We start from the raw sequence: 21,492 nt of genomic DNA, 5'->3' as shown, positions 1-21,492 counted from the left end.
GAATCTAAGGAATGTACATCCTGTTTTCCATTGTAGCCTCTTGAAGAAAGCTCCAGATCCGGACCATTGGCACCCAGACTGGGGAGTCCCCCCCCCCCCTTGATGGTGGACGGACAGCCTCACCACGAAGTTGAAGCAATTCTGGACTCAAAATGGAACAGGGGATGCTTGTTTTATCTCATTCGGTGGAAGTACTTCAACCAGAGTCAACAAGAATGGGTTTAAGCGAGGGATGTAAGGGATGACAGACTAGTCAAAGTCTTTCATAAACGGCATCCAGAGAAGCCAAAAGAGGATTGATTTTGGGGGTGACAGAATGTCAGGCAGGTCACAGGCCATACTCAGCGATTTCTTTTACTGTGGGGGATGGGGGGGATAGATTATAGGTCTACTATTCTTCTACTATTTTCTTTGCTGTTGCTGTTCTGCACTCAGCTGTCTTATCTCAATGCACCTGGGAACCAGCCGAATGACCTTGGTGCCTGCCCCTCTTTTCCTTCCAGCTTTCTCGTGATAAACTGCGAGCCCAGACTAACGGGTTTCTGCTTGAAAAGGGGGGAGGAGAAAGGAGGGTATAACTAGCCCACTGGGCCTTCCCCTGGTATTCCTGGCAATTACGTTGTTCTGTGCTGTAATGGTGGTAATCTCTTAATAAAGACGTTTAACTCATCCAGCCTGGTCTGATGAAGTGGAGCAGTCTAGGAGAATCCCCTAGCAGAGACCTGCTGTGTATTATCACTGATTGGAAGGAGAAAGCCTTGCTGTGAGCACATTAAGTTGGAGACTGTGACTTCGGACGTTATGTATATAAAGGAGGCTGAGAAGAAGGGAATCCGAAACGAGCAGTTTTAGCTGGCGGGCTCATTGCCAACAACCAGGAGAACCGGGGAGGGACCCGGATGGTGTACTCCGGAATTTGCCATCTAGATTTTCTACTATGAAATTTGCAGCTATTTGGAATTCACACCTCTTTTGACTATAGTGATTTGTTTCCTTTCAAGCCATTGGCATAGGAAACGATTTAACTGTGCAACAGAATTGGCTTCTGTCTATTACAGCACCTTGTAAATGTATAATATGTAACTGTATTTATGGAATGAGTCTTTGTAATATTGTAACATTGTATGAAATTGTGTATATCTTTGTATTTGGATCATGATAGTGTAATTAAAACTTTGCTGTCTTCACCAGCTGGAGGAGGCTCATGGCAGGCTGGGGTGTTCCCAAACAGGGCAGTTCATGATTTGGGGCCCTGTGCTGTACCTGGCCAGCTGCCCCGATTGCCTTGTGGCTAAGACCACTCCTGAGACCCCTGCCTGTGGTCAACCAATTGACTGTGATTGATGTTTTCTCTCAGCTTACACTATTTATGTACACGTTGCAAACCCTTTACACAAATCTTAGAAAGAGGTGCATAAAAATGTTCAAAAGAAGATTAAGGAATGATCTAATACATCCAACCACAATGACAGCACTTGAAAAAGAATTTTCTGGAAGCATCTGTTTGCAATTAAGTTCCTGTCAAAATATTTGGCATGGTGACTAACATTTCAAAAAATAGCTGTTAATGAAAGCTCTGAGAATCTTTGTGGACTGTGGGTGAAAAATAAAAATAGCTGCAGTTCAACACAAGAAAAGTCACTGAACAAATGAGATAATGGGACAGTTTAGGGCCAATTAGTATACAAAGTGCAGTACGCAAACTTCCCACTTACACAGAACTCTTCCTCAAGCTGGATGTTCAAGAAAGGAGAAGGGCAAGGCAGAAATCCAAACTGAGAGTTCCAGAGCATTGACTGGAAGCTGCCAAGCTTCCCACCTGTTTTCACTGGTGTGAATCCAAACAGCTTTTCCACTGACGACAAAGAGCGGGCATCCGCCATGCAAGACAAGGGCCTTGCGTGAGATGCAATGGAAAAGCTGGCTGAACAGAAAGGGTGCAAGGCAGTAATTTCCATTTTCTAGTCCTATTTCTATTTCTATTTTGTTCTCTTTTGTTCTTCTGAACAAGCATATTTCTGATGCCTCCAGCAAACAGAGCCAGTCTGGTAGCATTTAGAGTTTCGGACAAAGATATCAGGGTTCGAATCCCTGCTCTTCCATGGAGGAGGATCTTGGGCCAGTCGCACACTCTCAGTCTAGCCTACCTCACAGGGATGTTGTGAGGATCAGACGGAGAAGGGGAGAATGTTGCGGAGAAGGGGACTTTGGGTCCCCAATGGAGTGTAAATGAAACAAATACTTAAATAAAATGCATTGGTTTTTGCAGCTAAATAAAACCATTATGCGTCCAAAACCTCTGTCTTTTTGCTCTTTTTGCCCAGCACTTTCCAGAAGCAAGGTCTGGCACAACTGCTCAGCTGACTGCAGAGCCTTCCTTCAGCACAGGGTGGGATATGATAGGAGGTTATAAAATGATGCCTGGGGTGGAGAAACAGGACAGAAGGGACTTTTTCTTCCTCTCTTATGACACTAGAATTCACAGCCACCTAATGACACTGATAGGCAGGAAAAGGATAGAGAGAAGGAAGTACTTTTTTACTCGAAGAGTAATTAATGTGTGGAATTCACTAGCAGAGGACAAACACTAGGGCCCTACTGGTTTAGATGGCTTTAAAAGGCCTCTAGGCAACATAGTTGAGGACGGGTCCATTGACAGGTATTAAAGGCTGTAACCCTCCAGGGGGCACCAACCAAGGGATGTTTGGCTTCCATGCCCAGTCAGTATCTTTATGCCCAACAGCTGAGCACAGGCCAGGGTCCATGATTCTTCCCCCCCCCCCCATTTTATCTTCCCAACACCCCCATGAGATAGGCTAGGCCAACATAAAGATACTGGCCCGGGATCACCTGACGAGGTTCATGGAGGTCTGTGTCAGGTGCTCAGGATCATTTGTCATATTCAATACCCCCCTGCAGCTGAAGCCGATGCTGTTGGGGTGATTCTGTTCTGTTATTTGAACCTGGGGTGGGAAACAGAACAGGAAGGTGTTTGTTCCTGTTGTAATCGCTCCCGAGTCTGGGAGCCTGCTGGACCTTGAGCAGTCCATGAATCACACAGCCGGTTTTTTTGTCTGCAGAGTTAGAGGACTGTTAGGAGAAAGGAGAGGATTTAGGAGTAGCCTTGAGGAACCTGTAGCCGCCAGTCCTAGCAAGGATGGTGTAAGTGTATGATACTGGCACCTTATCAATAAAGAACTTTTACTCATGAAGTGAAGTCTCTTGAGAGTTGCCTGGCATCCTTATAGTCTGGGGGTCTGTATCTGGCTTCTAAGGAGCCACGCTGGCTCCCAAGGAGACCTTACAGGGGAACTCATTGGCCGCTGAGAGTCTCTCTACACAAGACATCTTACACGAGGACACTCAAATGAAAGATCTTACACTTGGGGTGTTTTCACACCACTTACCGATTGCGCAAAACTCCCAGAATGACGCGCCTTCCTGGTGCGATTTCCCACGATAACCGGAATCATCATGGGAAATCGTACCAGGAAGGCGCATCGTTCTGGGAGTTTTGTGCAATCGGGTAAGCAGTGTGAAAATGGCCTTGTTCTGCCAATGTGGAAATACATGCACGACTAGGGAGACAGAGTACACTTGAATATAAGACCACACAGAAAGTCAGTCCGTCACTTGAGCCCCCCCCCCCCCCCGGTGTAAGATGACTTCTGTAGAGAGACTCTGAGTGAAAATGGACAGCTAACTAGGGCATTCCGAAATGTCGCGCGTCGTCATGCGGAAAACGCGATGACACGCGACGTTTCGGGAGGCAGAGGGCCGTCTGGAATCGGCCTAGATGGACCATTGGTGTAGGGCTGACATTCCTCTGCATTAGTCTGGTCCCTGTCTAGTTGATTGCTGTTATCTGTATTATTTTAAACTGATATTTTTACTGCTGTGTTTTATTGATCTTTAAAATCGTTAAGGCATAAGTTTTATTGTAAGTGCTTTTGTATCGATGTAATCCGCCCCGAGCGTGCTTGTGCGGGGAGGGCAGAATAAAAGTCGAAACAAACAAACAAATCCAGCTTGTCTGTTCTTAGGAGCATCTGCTGAGGAGGAACATGAGAAATTTGCCTGGTAAATCCATAGGTTGCCATGGAAATAATTGAAAGCATTAAGAGGCGTTAAAGGATGTACCTTATTAGCTCTTACTCCTACAGTTAGTCTTTCTCTGTTGCTGATAACAACAGAAAAGCAGCATAATTACCGATTCCTTTCCTTGCAAGAAGTTAAGACATAGAGCCAAGCTATGCGCTTGGAGCGCAAGTGAACGGCAAGTGAACAGGGAGGAATACACGTGAGTCTGTTCACTTGCCAGGCAAGTGTAATTCGTCACTTGTAGCTTAGCTCTTAGTGCTCTTACATGAAGGGTTGAGAGTTCACCCCAGATCAGTTCCCTCCATTAAAGTGAACCCTCAAAGCCCTGCAGGTGGCTGACTTCTTACCGGGGGTGTTTTCACACTGCTTACCAGCCACGGAACATCGTGCCGAGCTCCCGGAGCGACAACATCTTCCTGGTGTAATTTTGCGCGAGAACTGTTCTCGCACGAAATTGCGCCAGGAAGACGTTGTTGTTCCGTGGCTGGTAAGCAGTGTGAAAACAGCCCGGGTTGCTAGACCCGCTGCTTGCAGAGGTGTGCCCCTGCAGGATGCTTCATTGCACTTACCTCGTATGAGTCACTATATCAGTCAAAGCGCCACCTTCCAGAAACTCCATAACAACCCACAGCTCGTCTCCCACCAGGTAACTGTTGTACATGTCAACTACATTTTCGTGATGATAATCTCGCATTATGACAACCTAGAACAAAAGATCCCTTAACAAATTGGCATGGTTAAAAGACGCCTCTTCACCTTCTCTCTGAAGAAGCATTTTCCAAATGAAAAAACCTTTTATATATTGTCGAAGGCTTTCACGGCCGGAGAACGATGGTTGTTGTGGGTTTTCCGGGCTGTATTGCCGTGGTCTTGGCATTGTAGTTCCTGGCGTTTCGCCAGCAGCTGTGGCTGGCATCCTCAGAGGTGTAGCACCAAAAGACAGAGATCTCTCAGTGTCACTGGCGAAACGTCAGGAACTACAATGCCAAGACCACGGCAATACAGCCTGGAAAACCCACAACAACCAAAAAGCCTTTTGTTCTACTAACAACAAATGCATTTTTGCCATAGATCACCATTTGAATGAGAAGTTGGGATTTCACAGCGCCAACCCAAAGCAGAGTTATGACCTTCTAAGCTCATTTACATCAATGGATTTAAAAGGGGTTAACTCTGTTTAGGATGGCATTGCGTGTCCCTTTTTGCAGGCCTGCACCCTGCCATGCGAGGCCACAAAGACTTGGAAAAAGCAACGAGGAAACTGTAATTGTTATATAGAAGAGTGGGATTTGATTGGCAGCAGTGAGAAAAGTTGGCACATACGATGTTTCCCCATCCATGCAACTATTTGACTCTTTTTGCATCGGTTCATCAAATGGAGCCCTTCTGCAGTAGTGCTTGTGTGTGTGTGTGTGTGCACAATTTTTGAGCCCATGGGAAATTTCTAGGGTAGTTGATGCCAACACAAAATGGCTACCACGAGGGCCTTGGACCAATCACAAAACGTTGGGAGAGGGTTCCAAATCTTCCATCCCTCTATGATCGTGGCAGCTGTTTCCCAAGGGGTGTGCCCCACAGACACAAAGGTGACGTCTGTGAGGCTCTTTTGAAGCACCTTCTGCACCAGTGAAGGGGTGGAAAATGTCAGGTTTAGCTCTTTGTTTTAGCGGAAGATCCTCTAGGGCAGAAGCAAGTCGGTGCCTAGAAAGTCACTGGTGTGTACCGTGACACCCGCAGGCACCATGTTGGGGGGGGGGGGTCCACTGGAGTGCTGGACTAGGATTGGAGAGATCCGAATTTTAAATCTCTGTTCCGACACAAAACTCACAAAGTGAATTTTGGCTAGTCAATTTCTCTCTGGCTAACGGAGTTGTTGTGAGGATTAAAGGGGATACATATATCACTCTCAGCTCTTGAATAGTGTAATCAACGTTATAATTTCAGTTGCACGTGGCTCCCCTCCATGTGAAAGCTGTAATGGCAGGTTTAGGGCCAGGGTGAGTATTAGGCAGGCGGCAGTTTGAGAAGAGGACTTCTCTAAGCAGGGGGTGGCTTCCTTTTTCTTTCTGGGCTGATCCCCACAGCGGCGCACTGTGACCAAAGCCAGGGCTGCATGAGACAGGCAAAAGCACCGTGGGATATGGATGCTAGGCTAACAGCCGGTGTGGGGAGGAAGGGTCAAGCAAAGCACAGCGTTCCCTGTGCAAGAGGAAAGAATTGGTTCCGGAGGAGCTGACTGAGAGACTAAGACGAACACATGGACACACAAAGCTGCCTTACACTGAATCAGAACATTGGCCCATCAAGGTCCGTATTGTCCACTGAGACTGGCAGTGCCTCTCCAGGGTCTCAGGCAGAGGTCTTTCTCCTCACCTACTGCCCGGGTCTTTTAACCAGAGGTGCCGGGGATTGAATCTGCATGCTAAGCAGCTAAGACCAGAAGTCAGAGGAAGAAGAGTAGGCCAGAGCAGCCGGAGGAGGTGGAAGCAGCCCGTGGACTCCTAACTCCCAGGCGTGTTTGAGGGTGCAGCATGAGACGCACACATATTGCCTTCCTCCTGCCTGAGAAGAGGCAGATCTGTGTTGTTAGCGTGGGCAGTTCGGCTTGAGTTCAGCCCAGCTTCGATCAGAGACGTGACCAAAGCCAAAGTGAGCAAAGATTACGTAGTGATCGAGTGGAGTGCAAGTGGAGCGCAAGTGAACAGGGAGGAATACATGTGTCTGTTCACTTGCCACTCAAGTGTCATTCGTCACTTGTAGCTTGGCCTTAGGAGGGTTGTCGACTCTGGCATGGGAAATTCCTGGAGATTTAGGATTCGTGTGTGTGTGTGTTCCTGGGGAGACTCATGTTTTTCCTAAACTTTATAGTATACCAAAAAGTCCACCCTTGAAAGCTGCCATTTTTCTCCAGGGGGAACTCTGTAGCCTGGAGTCCTATGAGAACTCCAGGACCCACCTGGGGGCTGGTAAACCTAGATTGGTGCTGTGGCCAGCAGTTCTCTGCTGCTCCTTAATACCTCTGAGCAACTGTCTGCCTGGGAGGGGGTGTGTTTTTGGTTCACTTAGTGGCCAAATCATGATTTAACCTTCTGTCTTTAGGTTAGTATGTTTTCCTTGACATCATTCATACTGTTGTTCACACTGATTCCCTTCCACACTTAGCAACTGTTTTTTGCTGTGACCTCCAAGTCATGTTTATCACTCACCATTGCTTGCCTTCAACCTGGAGTAATAAAGCATCAGGGGTTTCTAACTGGAAGTACCAATGGTTACCAGTTATAATTCTTTACCTAAAGCGAATCTGGTGGCAAACTGATTATGGGCATTCTACATTGCATTTTCTCTGAGAGCAAGAGAACACGCAGCCGCCAGACTCCGGGTTGACTAACTAGCAATCTATATTGTGAATGAGATTATCTTATGGGATGTGAAGCACGCTCCTGATGAAGTGGGCACGAAATCTGTGATTCGTAGCCGGCCCCAGATTGAGCGTGGAGGAAGAGGCTTTTAGCATCTTTGCATTCTCACTCATCCTACTGAAGGAATTGTATTACTGAAGAAAGAATATGGACTAAAGGACATAAAGAATACCATTATTAGAAGATGTCTTATCTTTAAAGTCTTTACATACACCCGGGTGCAGTTTGTTTATGGTGTAACTACTATAACTGTAGAGTTCATATGAGTGTTGGATATTGAATATGATATTTATATAATTGATTGTGAATGTATTTGAATGAATTTTGTACATTTTGTATGGAATGACTACAATAGTAATTGCACTTGTACTTTAAAAATTTTTCACTAGTCTACAAACCAATTGGTGATTCGTTTGGTTTTCGTGGGAGTTTTCCCTCTTTGTTGTGCAGCTATTTGTTACGGGAACGGCCATTCTCTTTATTACCTAGTAATGGAGAGCCAAGCTGTAAAACCAGGACGCCTACATTTCCCATCAAAACTTGAGGTAAGCTGACAACAAGTGTCCTACCTGTGTCAGGAGTCACTTATAGCTTGGCTCCGAGTTTAGAGTGTCAGTGATCATAATTTTGAAACTGTGTATACAAAGATTTGAAATTTTAGACTTTCTATAAAGTTGCAACAAAAACCAAATATTCTGAACAGCAATCAATTAATGCTGGTATTCGGTTTGATGTAAAACTAAGCCAGATTTCCATTTGGTGAGAAAAGGGTTAGAAGGACGGGGGCCTTTCTAGGGGATGCCTCTGCTTCAATCCTGAATTTAGATCCAGAGGAGTTAGCCGTGTTAGTCTGTAGTAGCAAAACAGAAAAGAGTCCAGTAGCACCTTTAAGACTAACCAACTTTACTGTAGCATAAGCTTTCAACCACAGTTCTCTTTGTCAGATGCATCGTCAGCTTTCAAGAACCACAGCTCTCTTTGTCAGATGCATTTAGGACTCCTGAATTTAGGACTCTCTTCTGGGACATCAACAGATGCACCCAAGCTGATGGACTAGTTCTGGATTTCTTCATGTTCTGGAATTCAGCTGCCATTAGGGATTTTCACTTATTTCATAGAATCTTAGGGTTTGAAGGGACCTCCAGGGTCATCTAGTCCAACCCCTGCTCTTCTTCCTCTGAACTTCTGGCCTTTATTTATTTATTTCATTTATATCCTGTCATTCTCCCCAATGAGACCTTGAAGTGGATGACGTCATTCTCCTCTCCTCCATGTAATCTTCACAACAACCCCATGGAGTAAGTTACACTAAGAGAGAGCGACTAGCCCAAAGGCACTGGGCTGGCTTCCCTGGCAGAGTTAGGATTCAAACCCGGGACTCCCAGATCCCAGTCTAGCACTCGGTCCATTCCACGACACTGTGCGTATTTCAAGCAGCAAATATCTTTAATCTGTTCTAAATCCTTTCCTGTCAGTCTATACAGCCTTAAACACAAGCAAGTTTTGTGGCATCTTAAATACTACATTTTATTCTAGCACACGCTTTTCCTGGACTAAAGTTCAGTTAGTCTTTAAGATGCCTCAAGACTGCTTCATATTGCTGTAACAAACTAATTGGGCTACCGCTCTGGAATTACCAGGTTTCCTACTGTCAAAAGCAGAAGGAACCCCTTTGGACCATCAAAAAACCTTCGCCTCCTGTGACCCATGAGGAAAAAAGCTGGTAGGAGTGAATGCATTTGTCCTTAGTTATTCTCAGGGCTTTTTTTCTGGGAAAAGAGGTGGTGGAACTCAGTGGGTTGACAGCAGAGGGGGCAACTCTTGGTGGGAGGTGCTGCCCCTGGTATCACATGTGTGTGCGCAAAGTGCACGAACGCTCCCAGGACTGCACAATGACATCAATTTGGGTCAGCTGGAACAAGGGGGGAGTTTTTTAAAGTTTAAATTGCCCTTGGAGAAAATCGTCACATGGCTGGTGGCCCCGCCCCCTGATCTCCAGACAGAGGGGAGTTGAGATTGCCCTCCGTGGAGTTCCGGAACCTCTTCAAAATGGTCACATGGCTGGTGGCCCCGCCCCCTGATCTCCAGACAGAGGGGAGTTGAGATTGCCCTCCGTGGAGTTCCGGAACCTCTTGAAAATGGTCACATGGCTGGTGGCCCCGCCCCTTGATCTCCAGACAGAGGGGAGTTGAGATTGCCCTCTGCGCCGCTGTAGCGGCGCGGAGGGCAATCTCAACTCCCCTCTGTCTGGAGATCAGGGGGCGGGGCCACCAGCCATGTGACCATTTTCAAGAGGTTCCGGAACTCCGTTCCACCGTGTTCCAGCTGGAAAAAAGCCCTGCTCTCCAGGACAATACGTGTAACCAGATTTCCCGGAAGGTCCCATGTGCCCAAAGCAACTTACCTCATTGAAGAGCAGCTCTCGTCTTTGCTGTTTCCTGAGGTCCATTTTCTTCACAGCCACTTGCTTCCCCGTGTGCTTCTCGGTGGCGATGCAAACAATACCTGTGGAGCCTTCCCCAATTTTAATGAAGTTGTCCAAGTATTCTCGAGGGTCCCCAGGGCTCACAACCAGCTGCAAAGCTGCTCGGAACTGCTCGTGGGACACCCGGGAGGGCTGCTGATCTGAGGAGGAGCCCCAGCTTGGCGGGGGGTACGTGCTTGAAGGGACACTCGGGGAGGTGGGGTAAGAAGCTGTGGAAATGTAAGGAGAGCTCGGCTGCTGAGAAGGCTGGTGGTGATAGTGAGAGAATTTGTGATAGACTGCAGGGTACTGGTAGCCACTGCCTGAATAGCTGACTTTGCTCTGACTTTGAGGTAGCTTGCTTGGGCCTCTAGGATAAGTGTCTGATCCAGACAGCAGTGGGCTTACTACCATCTGTGCTCGATCATAATCCAGCTGTGAAGAGAGGCAAGTAAACAAGTCAGCACAGTTTTGCACACATGAGCAGCTGAAAATAATGAGGAGACACATATTTTTTTTGCTCTGGTATAGTGTCCAGATCACGCAAAGCGATGGTATCACTTTACTTTGCTCTGATTAGACCTCACCTAGAGTATTGTATCCAGTTTGGGGCACCATAATTTAAGAAGGATATCGACAAGCTGGAATGTGTCCAGAGGAGGGCAATGAAGATGGTGAGGGGTCTGGAGACCAAGTCCTATGAGGAAAGGTTGAAGGAGCTGGTATGTTAAGCCTAGAGAGGAGGCGACTAAGAGGTGATATGATAGCCCTCATCAAGTATTCGAAGGGCTGTCATAGAGGATGTTGCTCCAGTGGGTTGGACCAGAAACAATGGGCTAAAATTAAAGCAAAAATATTTTCAGCTCAATATTAGGAAGAACTTCCTGACAGAGCAGTTCCTCAGTGGAACAGATTTCCTCGGGAGGTGGTGGGCTATCTTTCTTTGGAGGTTTTTAAGGCTATGACAGCTATGATGCCTCTGACTTAATATGAATGAATGCAGATTTTGAGATGGAGGGCATGGTGCTTGGCTCTCGTAGCCCTTTCTTACATGCCCAGGGTAATGCCAATCGCCACTTTGGGGTCAGGAAGGAATTTTCCTCCTGAAGGTTTTTTGGGCTGAACTAGATTACTCTTGGAGACCCTTCCAGCTCTATGTTCCTATGTTTCTCATGGGGGAGCAGCTCACTAATGGGGCATGGTGGACTCCCTTCCAGAGACATCTCTGAAGGGTCTCTTATCAGCTCCCAAATGTTTCAATTGGTTCAAAGTAGTCCCAGTCACAGAACTGCCTTTGTGCATTCCATGCCTGCCAAGTAGCAGGGCAAAGGCTGTCACTCACTGGCTAGGAGTGTGATACACCAGAAGTGTCCCAGGCAGAGGACTGAATCGTCCGACAGAACACAAACAGAAGCAGCTTGCACATCCCTCTCCTTTCTGGAACGGTTGTGGCTCAGTGACAGATGTGATACAGGTGTGTTCTCAGGTTCAATCACAGGTAGGGTCACCAACTCCAGGTTGGAAAATTCCTGGAGATTTGGGGAGGGCGAGGTTTGGGGAAGGGGGAACCTCAGTGGGGTGTAATGCCAGACGTCACCCTCCAAAGCAGCCCTTTTCTCCAGGGGAACTCCGTGGGCTGGAGATCAGTTGTAATTCTGGGAGATATTCAGACCCCACCGGGATGTTGGACAGCCTAAGCACCAGTCTAAAGGTAAAGTAGTAAGACTGGTGAAGATCTCAGCCGAGGATTTCGGAGAGCTGCTGCCAGGCAATGCACACTACATGGATCTCATATGGATCTCATATTCAGCAGTAGGGATGCGTGCTGAGAAAAATTTCATTATAATTTTGAATCCAGGCTCAGTGTGCTGGTGGGGGTTACCATGATGGCTTATTTCCAGATTCCAGATAACATTACCAGTTTGAGATTCAAATCTGTGTGGTTTTCTGGGTTCTAGAGTCTGGGGCCATTGTTTTCAATGGGGAATGTATATGAGGGTCTGGGACAGCTGTTTATAAAGATAATGGCACCACATTTACACAGAACACAGTTCCCCTCTAATCTAAAGACCCCACTCCCAAGTTTCAAGCAGGCTGAACAAATGCAGTCAATTTTTCAGACCCGTGAATTAGGTCTCTCTCTCTCTGCACAGTTGCAGTTCTCACTACTGAGTACTAAAAGGGAGGCGAAGTGGGAGCCTAGCAGGAGAGCTCTAGCCAGCCACTGGCATTTAAAAAAAAACCCTGTCTGCGTTAATTTTATTTTCCTACTCTTACAGTGACTGACTTGATAATCATTTTTAACCGTTCTGCTGAAAGCTCTGCATTTGTCATTATTCCTTGTTGTGATCTGCCCCCCCCCCCACAAAGTAAAAAAAGGATTCCTTTGCAGACACCCCCCCATCTCATTGTTCTGTCATTATTCCATATGGGAAGCTTTTAGGAGGGGCTGTAGTGGCTGTTTTTCAGACAAATGACACTAAAATTGCAGTAGAGTTAAGGCTTCCTGTTTACTAAAGTCTCTCTAAGTTTCAAGTGAATTGAACTAAGGGTACCCATTCGGCCCCCTGAACAAGGTACCTTTGGGGGGGGAGGGCTGGAATGGCTATTTTTCAACCAAATGGCAGCAAACTTGCAGGAAAGTTACTGCTGACTGTCTTTTAAAGAACCCCCAAGTTTCAAGAGAATTGGAACAAAAGTTCCAGTTCTATGGACCACGGAGCAACGTACTTCCAGCTACTATTTGCAGAGAAAAAAGGGCCCTACCACCACAAAACAGGGAGTGAAGGAGAATGCCAGCCCTCTGCAGCTTGTATCTAAAGGTGATTGGCTAACAGAACTCTGTGCTTCTCCCTTGCAAGGATCTGATTGGAAGGGAGAAATGCCATTTTCTAGGTAATCATGAGCTCATGCTTGTAAGCATTCAAACTCGGGGAGGGTAGGGGGAGATTATTTGGGAGAGGGGTTTTGTAAATCCCAAACATCTTGGATTGGTGTTAGCATTCCGGAACATCACAGCCATGTTTGTATATTTCTTTATATAGCTTGGGAATTTTGTGATGTACACCCTATTCAGCACGGCAACTTCATAATGTAGTTATGTTTCTTACTTCTTATTTTTCTTAATTGCCCAATTCTCTTACTTGGGCAGACTCTATCCAGATTACATGCAGAAGCACGGTGGACCCCTTGCTGCCTTCTTCTGCAGGTATCATTCATTTCAACAGAGTTTGTCCAGGAATCCTTCCTGCTGCAATGGGCCCCGTCTATTCCTGGTAGTATCTTTGCACTATTACACAGAATGCCATCAAGATCGGAGCAGCGATTCGTGCACTAATAAGGCTGCTTCAGTCCCATTGACTTCAGTGAGCTTCCCACTGCACTTCCCAACAGGGACACAAACAGAGCCTGCAATAAGTCAAGATGTCAACTCCGCCCCCATATTCAACAACACAATCATTGGACTTAAGAGCACCAGCTACACCATGGCTGATTCCACACGGCTTACCTGAAGCCAGAACGTTGCGGAACATGCCGGTAAAACCGCGAAAGATCACGTTTTCTCGCGCAAGTTTTGCTCGATGTCACGCAAAACTTGCGCGAGAAAACGCGATCTTCTGCGTTTTTGCCGGCTTGTTCCGCAACGTCCCGGCTTCAGGTAAGCCATGTGGAATCGGCCCATCTCAGGCTCATTTTCTTGTTCGTCTTCCAAGGGTCAACACCGCCTTTCAATTCTCTATATCGGACAAACAGGTCAGTCCCTTTGCAAAAGAATGAATGGGCTTAAATCTGGTATCAAAAATCACAACATCCAAAAACGAGTAGGAGAATATTTTAATCTTCCAGGACATTCCATTGCTGACTTAAGAGTAGAAGTTCTCAAGCAGAGAAACGTCGGAGGAAAATTACAATGCGCGATTGCTGAAATTTGAGTTTACTTGCAAATCTGGAGCAATGAACTGGGGCATAGGATTTTTTCTTCCATTACAGATGCTGATTTTCTGCACTTCACACCCCTGCTCTATCAAGCTAATTACAACATGTATTATAGCCAGCTTCCTGATACTCTAATTTGCAACACCCCTCCCACCATCTGCCTGGATTATAAGGACCCTTTTCTTTTTCCATTCCTCATATCTAACAAAGGGAGCTCTGACTCATGAAAGCTCAAACCCTGGAAATCTAGTTGGTCTTTAAGGGCCTATTGGACCTGGATCTTGCTCAGTGGGCTTTAAGGGGATCTGTTGTGTACAGCAATATGGCTCAAGCTGTTACTCTTGTTAAAACCTAAATGCCAGAATAAACAGGTATTCTCTGAAAAATAACAACTGCCTTTTCCAAAACTGGATCAAATATATCAGCCACTCTCACAAATGACAGCTGACCTTTCATTTTCAGTGCAATCCCAACCGCTACGCCCTTCTAAGTCCATAGAAACCAGTGGACATATAAGAGAGCAAGTCTCCTCTGTAAAGCAAACTGGATTTTTTTTACACTTTTCCCCAGTCTAAATAGTATCCCAGTGGCATCAATCTCTGGAGAAAACAAGGAAAGAGCTACCAACTCAGGCCTCTTTCTAATTCTGTCCTTTATACCATTAATTCTGGGCTTATTTATTTTTATCTATCTCCTGCTTTTCTCCCTTGTGGGGATCCAAAGGGGCTTATTACTTCATTCTCCACTTGTCTGCCTTATCCTGTCAACAACCACCTTTTGAGGTAGGTTGGGCTGAGAGACTGTGACAGGCCTACAGTTACTCAATGAGCTTCCATGGCGGAGCAGGGATTTGGACCCAGTTGTCCCAGCCCCTAGTCAGATGCAAAGCACACCAGCAGATACCACGCCTGACTTTTATAGAGCCATGTACGTATGCGCATGCCATAAGTAGCCAGAGGACATCTGGCAGATGTTGCTTGAGACAGAATATAGGACGGTTTGAGTCTTGGTGGGATGTTGCAAGATTGTTCTAAAAGCTAGGCTAGGGCTTGAGCATGATTAAGAGTTAATAATAACAACAACAAGAACAACAACATTCGATTTATATACCGCCCTTCAGGACAACTTAATGCCCACTCAGAGCAGTTTACAAAGTATGTTGTTATTATCCCCACAACAAAACACCCTGTGAGGTGGGTGGGGCTGAGAGAGCTCTGGAAGAGCTGTGACTGACCCAAGGTCACCCAGCTGGCTTCAAGTGGAGGAGTGGGGAATCAAACCCGGCTCTCCAGATGAGAGCCCCGCGCTCTTAACTACTACACCAAACTGGTTAAGTTACTGCTGCCATCCACTCAAGCTGAAGACTGTCATATATGCCTCCTGCATATCTGCCATGAATGTATGTGGGTTCAGCCTCTGGTCTCTGAGAGTACGGGAAGTTCTTTATTGCTGCAATGCCAGTAGGTTATCTTGCAAATGTTTTCTTTTTCTTTCTCCCTCTGCTGAGCCAGTGTCCTTGACTGCCAGCTGAAACTGGCGTGGAATGTATCCTTCTTGAGAACCAAAGATAAGTTCATCTTTCTCTCTGTCTACTGTAAAACAATGTCTCACTCCAACACCCCCCCGCCCCCCCCATTAATGGTCCGTGTCCCAAAGGCGGGAAGATTCCCTATAACTAACATTGCTAGCCTCACCTACGTCACTTCTGCCAATTTCCACTGTCTATGCACCTTGTACAGAATGGATCTCTAATGAAGTTACTTCAACTGGAACACCTGTGTTAACTGTGGAGAACTTGGGGGTCTAACTGCCAGGGACTGACAAAGACAATCTGGATGCCATGTAGAGTATGTGAAATACGTATGTATTTTTAATATACATTGTGCCCTTTCCCATGCGGTGAGTGTACATGATTCATTCTCAATGATGTTTGCTCTATTATAACTATTGATATTCCGGAGTCTGTGAAGAATGTGGTTCCTTAACAGACTGAAGCCCATCTTGATCATGGAATGATTCAGTAACATCCATTGTACACCATGAGAAAAGTTCTCCTGCCTCAGCCAGATGCAAGATATTCTACATTGTCTTGAACAATCCAGAAATAACTTTGTCTACAAGCTATTCTTAAGTGCATGGAGAGCAAAACATCGCGTTGTTCTCCAGTATAAGGTTTTGGAGAATCAGTACCTTAACTTTGGGCTTGGGCTTTGTGGAGAATGTTTCCTTCCAGCATCTTTTTAAAAAGCAGCTTGAATAAAATTTGTTAGTATTTGAATATGTTACTGTGTGTAACTTGGTAGCGCCTAGACAATGTTTTTAAATGAATAAATCTGGCAAGAACAGCACTTGCAGCCAAATGAGATGGCAGACCAATAAGATGATGGAGCAGGTGTTCGATGTATTGTCGAAGGCTTTCACGGCCGGAGAACGATGGTTGTTGTGGGTTTTCCGGGCTCTATTGCCGTGGTCTTGGCATTGTAGTTCCTGACGTTTCGCTAGCAGCTGTGGCTGGCATCTTCAGAGGTGTAGCACCAAAAGACAGAGATCTCTCAGTGTCACAGTGTGGAAAAGATGTAGGTCATTTATATCTACTCAGGAGGGGTGGGGTTGAGCTGAGTCATCCTGTAAGAGTTTCCCAGGGTGTGGAATGCTAATGGCGGGAGGCTTCACTGTATCCTGGGGAGGTTCTTTTGCATATGGATTGGTGTTTGATGTGCTAATCTTCTCTGCAGGGCTATTGTCGAGTATAGAGTGTTTTGTTAGCCTGGTGTTTTTCAGAACTGGAAATCATGCTCTGTTCATTTTTAAGGTTTCTTCTTTCCTGTTGAAGTTTTGCTTATGCTTGTGAATTTCAATGGCTTCCCTGTGCAGTCTGACAAAGTAGTTGGAAGTGTTGTCCAGTATTTTGGTGTCCTGGAATAAGATACTGTGCCCTGTTTGCGTTAGGCTATGTTCAGCCACTGCTGATTTTTATACCGTATACCCTGCAGCTGTGGACAAGTTTACATCGGGACCACAAAGCGTAGCATCCAGACAAGAATAAAAGAACATGAAAGACACTGCAGACTTGGACAACCTGAAAAATCAGCAGTGGCTGAACATAGCCTAACATAGCCTCCCGCCATTAGCATTCCACACCCTGGGAAACTCTTACAGGATGACTCAGCTCAACCCCACCCCTCCTGAGTAGATACAAATGACCTACATCTTTTCCACACTGTGACACTGAGAGATCTCTGTCTTTTGGTGCTACACCTCTGAAGATGCCAGCCACAGCTGCTGGCGAAACGTCAGGAACTACAATGCCAAGACCACGGCAATACAGCCCGGAAAACCCACAGCAACCATGATGGAGCAGGCTTTACCGTTTCAGATGGCTGAAGTGTGTGCACGTGGGATCACATTTTTAACACTGTTCTGTGTAAAATCTCCCAGCACACAATGCTGTGCCAGTTTTTCCTTGTACATAGCCTTATTAACATGGGTGCTTTGGAAACATGTACATTTTTTTGCTGCATTCTGAAGTGGTCAAGCCCATTCTACCCCCTCAATGCTCTACACACAAGCACCTCTTGCATAGAATAGGCCTCAGTCTTATCTGAACTGAGTTTCAATTTTAATACCTCAGGATTATGGCACCAAATTCCCTTCTCATTTTACTTCCTGTTGTCCAGGGCTTTTTTCCCGGGAAAAGAGGTGGTGGAACTCAGGACTGCAAATGATGTCACTTTGGGTCAACTGGAACAGGAGGGCAGTTTTTTAAAGTTTAAATCGTGCTCGGCGAAAATGGTCACATTAGAGGGCAATCTAAACTCCCCTGTCTGGAGATCAGGGGGCGGGGCCACCGGCCATGTGACCATTTTCAAGAGGTGCCAGGACTCCATTCCACTGCGTTCCAGCTAAAAAAAAGCCCTGCTGTTGTCCATCCTGATTAACAGTGGCTGTGTAATACCTTTGGCAGAGGTCCATTCTGGCGCTTCTACTTGAATTTTTTTAACAAGAGATGACAAAGATTGGGCCTATGATTTTCTGCGTGAACAAATTCGTGCTTTACCATTGAATCATGGCTCTTCCCTTAAGAGAAGCTGTATTCCCTTTTCATAGCCTCAAAAGGCTATCATGCTGCATGTATGTACTTTGTTGCTCTCATCAAGAACATGCATGCAACTTGAATGACGGCACTCTGTAGAATTGGAAATAAACCATGAATATAGTATAGATTAGGGGATTATAGTATAGGGGTGGCCAAACTTGCTTAATGAAAGAGCCACATAGAATAAACGTCAGATGTTTGAGAGCCACAAGACATGATGCATTGAAGTGACTTCAGAGGAAGAGGTGGGTTTGGGGGAGTGTCCTGAAAGTGACATCACAGGAAGGGGTGGGTTTTTGGTGCAGTATGCAGGAAGTGACATCATAAAAATGATGTCACATCCTTGATAGGCTTCACCCCCAAAGTCGCCAGGTATTTTCTGAGTCAGACCTGGCAACCCCAATATTTTTATTGAAAATATGAAAGACATGGAAAGAAAGAAGGAAAGAAGGAAAAAGAGGGAAGGAAAGACATGGAAGGAAAGAAGGGAAGGGAGGGAAATAAACTAAAAATAAAATGTATGGCCACGGCGATACTCAGAGCCCTCTGGGAGCCACACAATATGTCTAGAAGAGCCACATGTGGCTCCCGAGCCGCAGTTTGGTCACCCCTGGTATAGAAGATCCTACTGAGAATTTCTAACATGGGCATATAAAATAGAGTTTCAGTCTTGGTGGAGCTTAGAGCAGATTTCATTTTGCAAAGATACAGGCAGCAGTTTCCTGTTTGCAGAACGGTTTTCATGTCGACAAGCTAATTTTTAAAAGGGAGATTTAGATCCATGATAAGAATCTGTCTTCAAGGGAATTATCAGTAGCCGCCCTTAAAAGACTGCTTCGGCAATGAAGTTTTACTTGTCCTGTAATGATTTCAGTCTGGCTCATACATGCACGCGTTTGTATTCTGTAAGAATATAATATAAGAAAATACTATTCAACTAATGCCTTGCCTGGCTTTCAGACCATGCATTCTTGACATTCTCCGCTGTTCCTCCGAGCCTTTGTAACCCTGAAAAAGAACCATTCTTCTCCCCTTCAAACAAAACAAAAAAAAGGGCTTGGGAGAAAGCATGCAACATCTCGGAGTGGGTGGGGGGTTTAGACACAAGCTCACGATGTAGCACAATTACAAATAATTATAGCAGTGAATTTATTTAATCAATCACTTTCAACAGAGGAGTACAGGGGTGGATAGGGCAGAAAGCGCTACACAGCTCTCACTGCTAGTATTCCCGCTGGCTGTCAGCCAGCAGCTGCCTGATCCATGTTAGTTAAATGCACATTAATCTGAATTTGGCAGCGTAATCAAGGACCCAACTGAACTGTGAAATTGAATTCTGCAGTGGAACATCATTTGACCATTTTATTTGAAGACTGCAGGGAGAATGAAACCTCTTGCTGCGGCATCCATTTGTCACTGTAGTCCTGATGCACATCAGAGCAGAGTCAGAAGTACAGCATCAGACCAGGGGTTTCCAGCCCCCCGCACTCGGAGCGCTTTCCCATCCTTTCAGCTTCTGAGAGCTTTGATGCAAAATATGTTTTTGCTCACTCTCAGAAGGCCCCTCCTCTGAGGCTCGGAGCCGCTTTTCTTTCTTCTAAAGGCTTTGGAAGTGCTGACTCAACGGCAGTACCGCCTACCGCATCTTGCAGCAGCAGACTCTTAAGATTATAAATTACTTTGATCTAAACAAAAGCAGATGTAATTATGGTGCTGGCTGAATACAACCTGCTGGGAAGAGTGCACCGAACCTCCCACACGAGACAGCCTGGATCTACCAGGGGTGCAGAATAGTGAAATGGCTGGCCACTGTTTGGATGAGGAAAACTGCACAGTGAGGCCACCCACAGAGCAGGTCGGGTTCTCTACCAACGCAGGAGACTCTGCGGGAATGCGGGGGGGGGGGGAGGAGAAAGGATTTTGTAAATCAACCAAAAGAAAAGGGGAGGGGGCTTGAAAAAGCAAAATGATGACAGCTACTTATGTTCCAGAATGGAATATGGAGAGCAGTTGAGTATCAGCTTAAGGGGGGGGGGGAGGGAATTGGCCTGCTTAAGCCTCTGAGTGCTTAGCAAGTCCTGAAGGGGAAGCTTTTAGTGAACAGAATTTCCCTCTCCTCGCTCTTTTGTGGATTTCCAGCTTGTCATCAGTATGCAATATAGAATACTGAAAGATAAAGAAAGTGAAGCGCACAGAATTCTGATTCTCCACTTCTTCTTTTAGCGCATGGCCCCAGATTGAGCTGCAATTGTACCGGTAGAATGATACTTTGAGTTAGGTCTCCCATTTACTTGCTGAGGGTGGGGAATCACCTGCACCCAGCACCCATTTCCTGCTCCCGAAGGAGAGAGTTGTGAGGATAGCATAAAAGAAGCGTCAGCTATAAAGCATTTTTGAACACACATGAAGCTGCATTCATGTGCAGACCATCCGTCCATCAAGGTCAGTATTGTCAGCTCAAACTGGCAGCAACCCTGCTGGATCTCAGGCAGAGGACCGATACATCGCCCACTCTCTGGTCCTTTGAAACGGAGCTGCTGGGGACTGAATCAGGCTCTTCCAGTAAGGCGAGGCCCCACCCCTTATTTAGTGGCAGGGCTTTTTTTCAGCAGGAACGCAGCGGGACGGAGTTCCGGCACCTCTTGAAAATGGTCACATGGTCGGTGGCCCCGCCCCCTGATCTCCAGATCTGTCTGGAGATCAGGGGGCGGGGCCACTGGCCATGTAACCATTTTCGCCGAGGGCAATTTAAACTTTAAAAAACTCCCCCCTTGTTCCAGTTGCCCCAAAGTGAGGTCATTGTGCGGTCCTGAGCTCCACCACCTCTTTTCCCAGAAAAAAAGCCCTGTTTACTGGTAAACTATGTAGAAAGAACTGGCAAGACTTAGAGGTCTACAGAAAACAAGCATTATCTATGTTCAGCTTGCTTTGGGACCTAGCCAATGGAGTGACCAACTGGAAGTGGCTTCACTGAGGCCTTATGTTCTGCCTGCCCTCCCAAAGTGCAGCACTTGGTTAGGAGGCACCTGTATGGTTCCATCAGCCAGCTCTGGCTTTTCCCTGGCTCCACAGCAGGTTTTCCAAACTTGCTTTGGTAAGATCTTTCTTGAAAGATTATACCCAAAGCAATTTTGGGGAAGGTTTGTGGGGGGATTTTTTCCTACCCCCACATCTGATGATACATCTGTCACCATTACCACTCTTGCCTGACCCCCCCCCCCGGGGGCACCTCGTTGTGGGCAGGATTCTTGCTTTTTTAAAAAAGAATTATTGATAGGAGGTACATAATGTTTAAACAATATAGCAATATACAACCAATTTTAAAAACATCCAGCCAAAAACCTGCTGGAGATGAATGTAGGGAATACAAGATGTGAGGGGAAAGAACGGGATTGTCCCCATGGGGAAACAATGTGAAGCTGAAAGCAGCCTGTCCCTGTCAGGTTACAGTGCTGTAAAATGCTGCAACCGTGCCA

General features: G+C 46.1%; 1 protein-coding gene across 1 annotated transcript in view; it reads right to left on the bottom strand.

The window, feature by feature from the left end:
- Positions 1 to 21,492, bottom strand: part of PAK5 (p21 (RAC1) activated kinase 5) — a 154,166-nt gene that overhangs the window by 19,717 nt on the left and 112,957 nt on the right. Inside the window, exons 4-5 of the mRNA XM_054995493.1 lie at positions 9,925 to 10,419; positions 4,671 to 4,804 (exon numbers count right to left, since the gene is read on the bottom strand). Coding sequence (XP_054851468.1) covers positions 4,671 to 4,804; positions 9,925 to 10,419 — 629 coding nt within the window. The remainder of the gene's footprint in view (positions 1 to 4,670; positions 4,805 to 9,924; positions 10,420 to 21,492) is intronic.

This window comes from Eublepharis macularius, chromosome 1 (assembly GCF_028583425.1).
Source record: "Eublepharis macularius isolate TG4126 chromosome 1, MPM_Emac_v1.0, whole genome shotgun sequence".
NCBI classification, from domain to species: domain Eukaryota; kingdom Metazoa; phylum Chordata; class Lepidosauria; order Squamata; family Eublepharidae; genus Eublepharis; species Eublepharis macularius.
The sequence above is the reverse complement of the archived record's forward strand: the minus strand, read 5'-3'. Positions and strand labels throughout refer to the sequence as shown.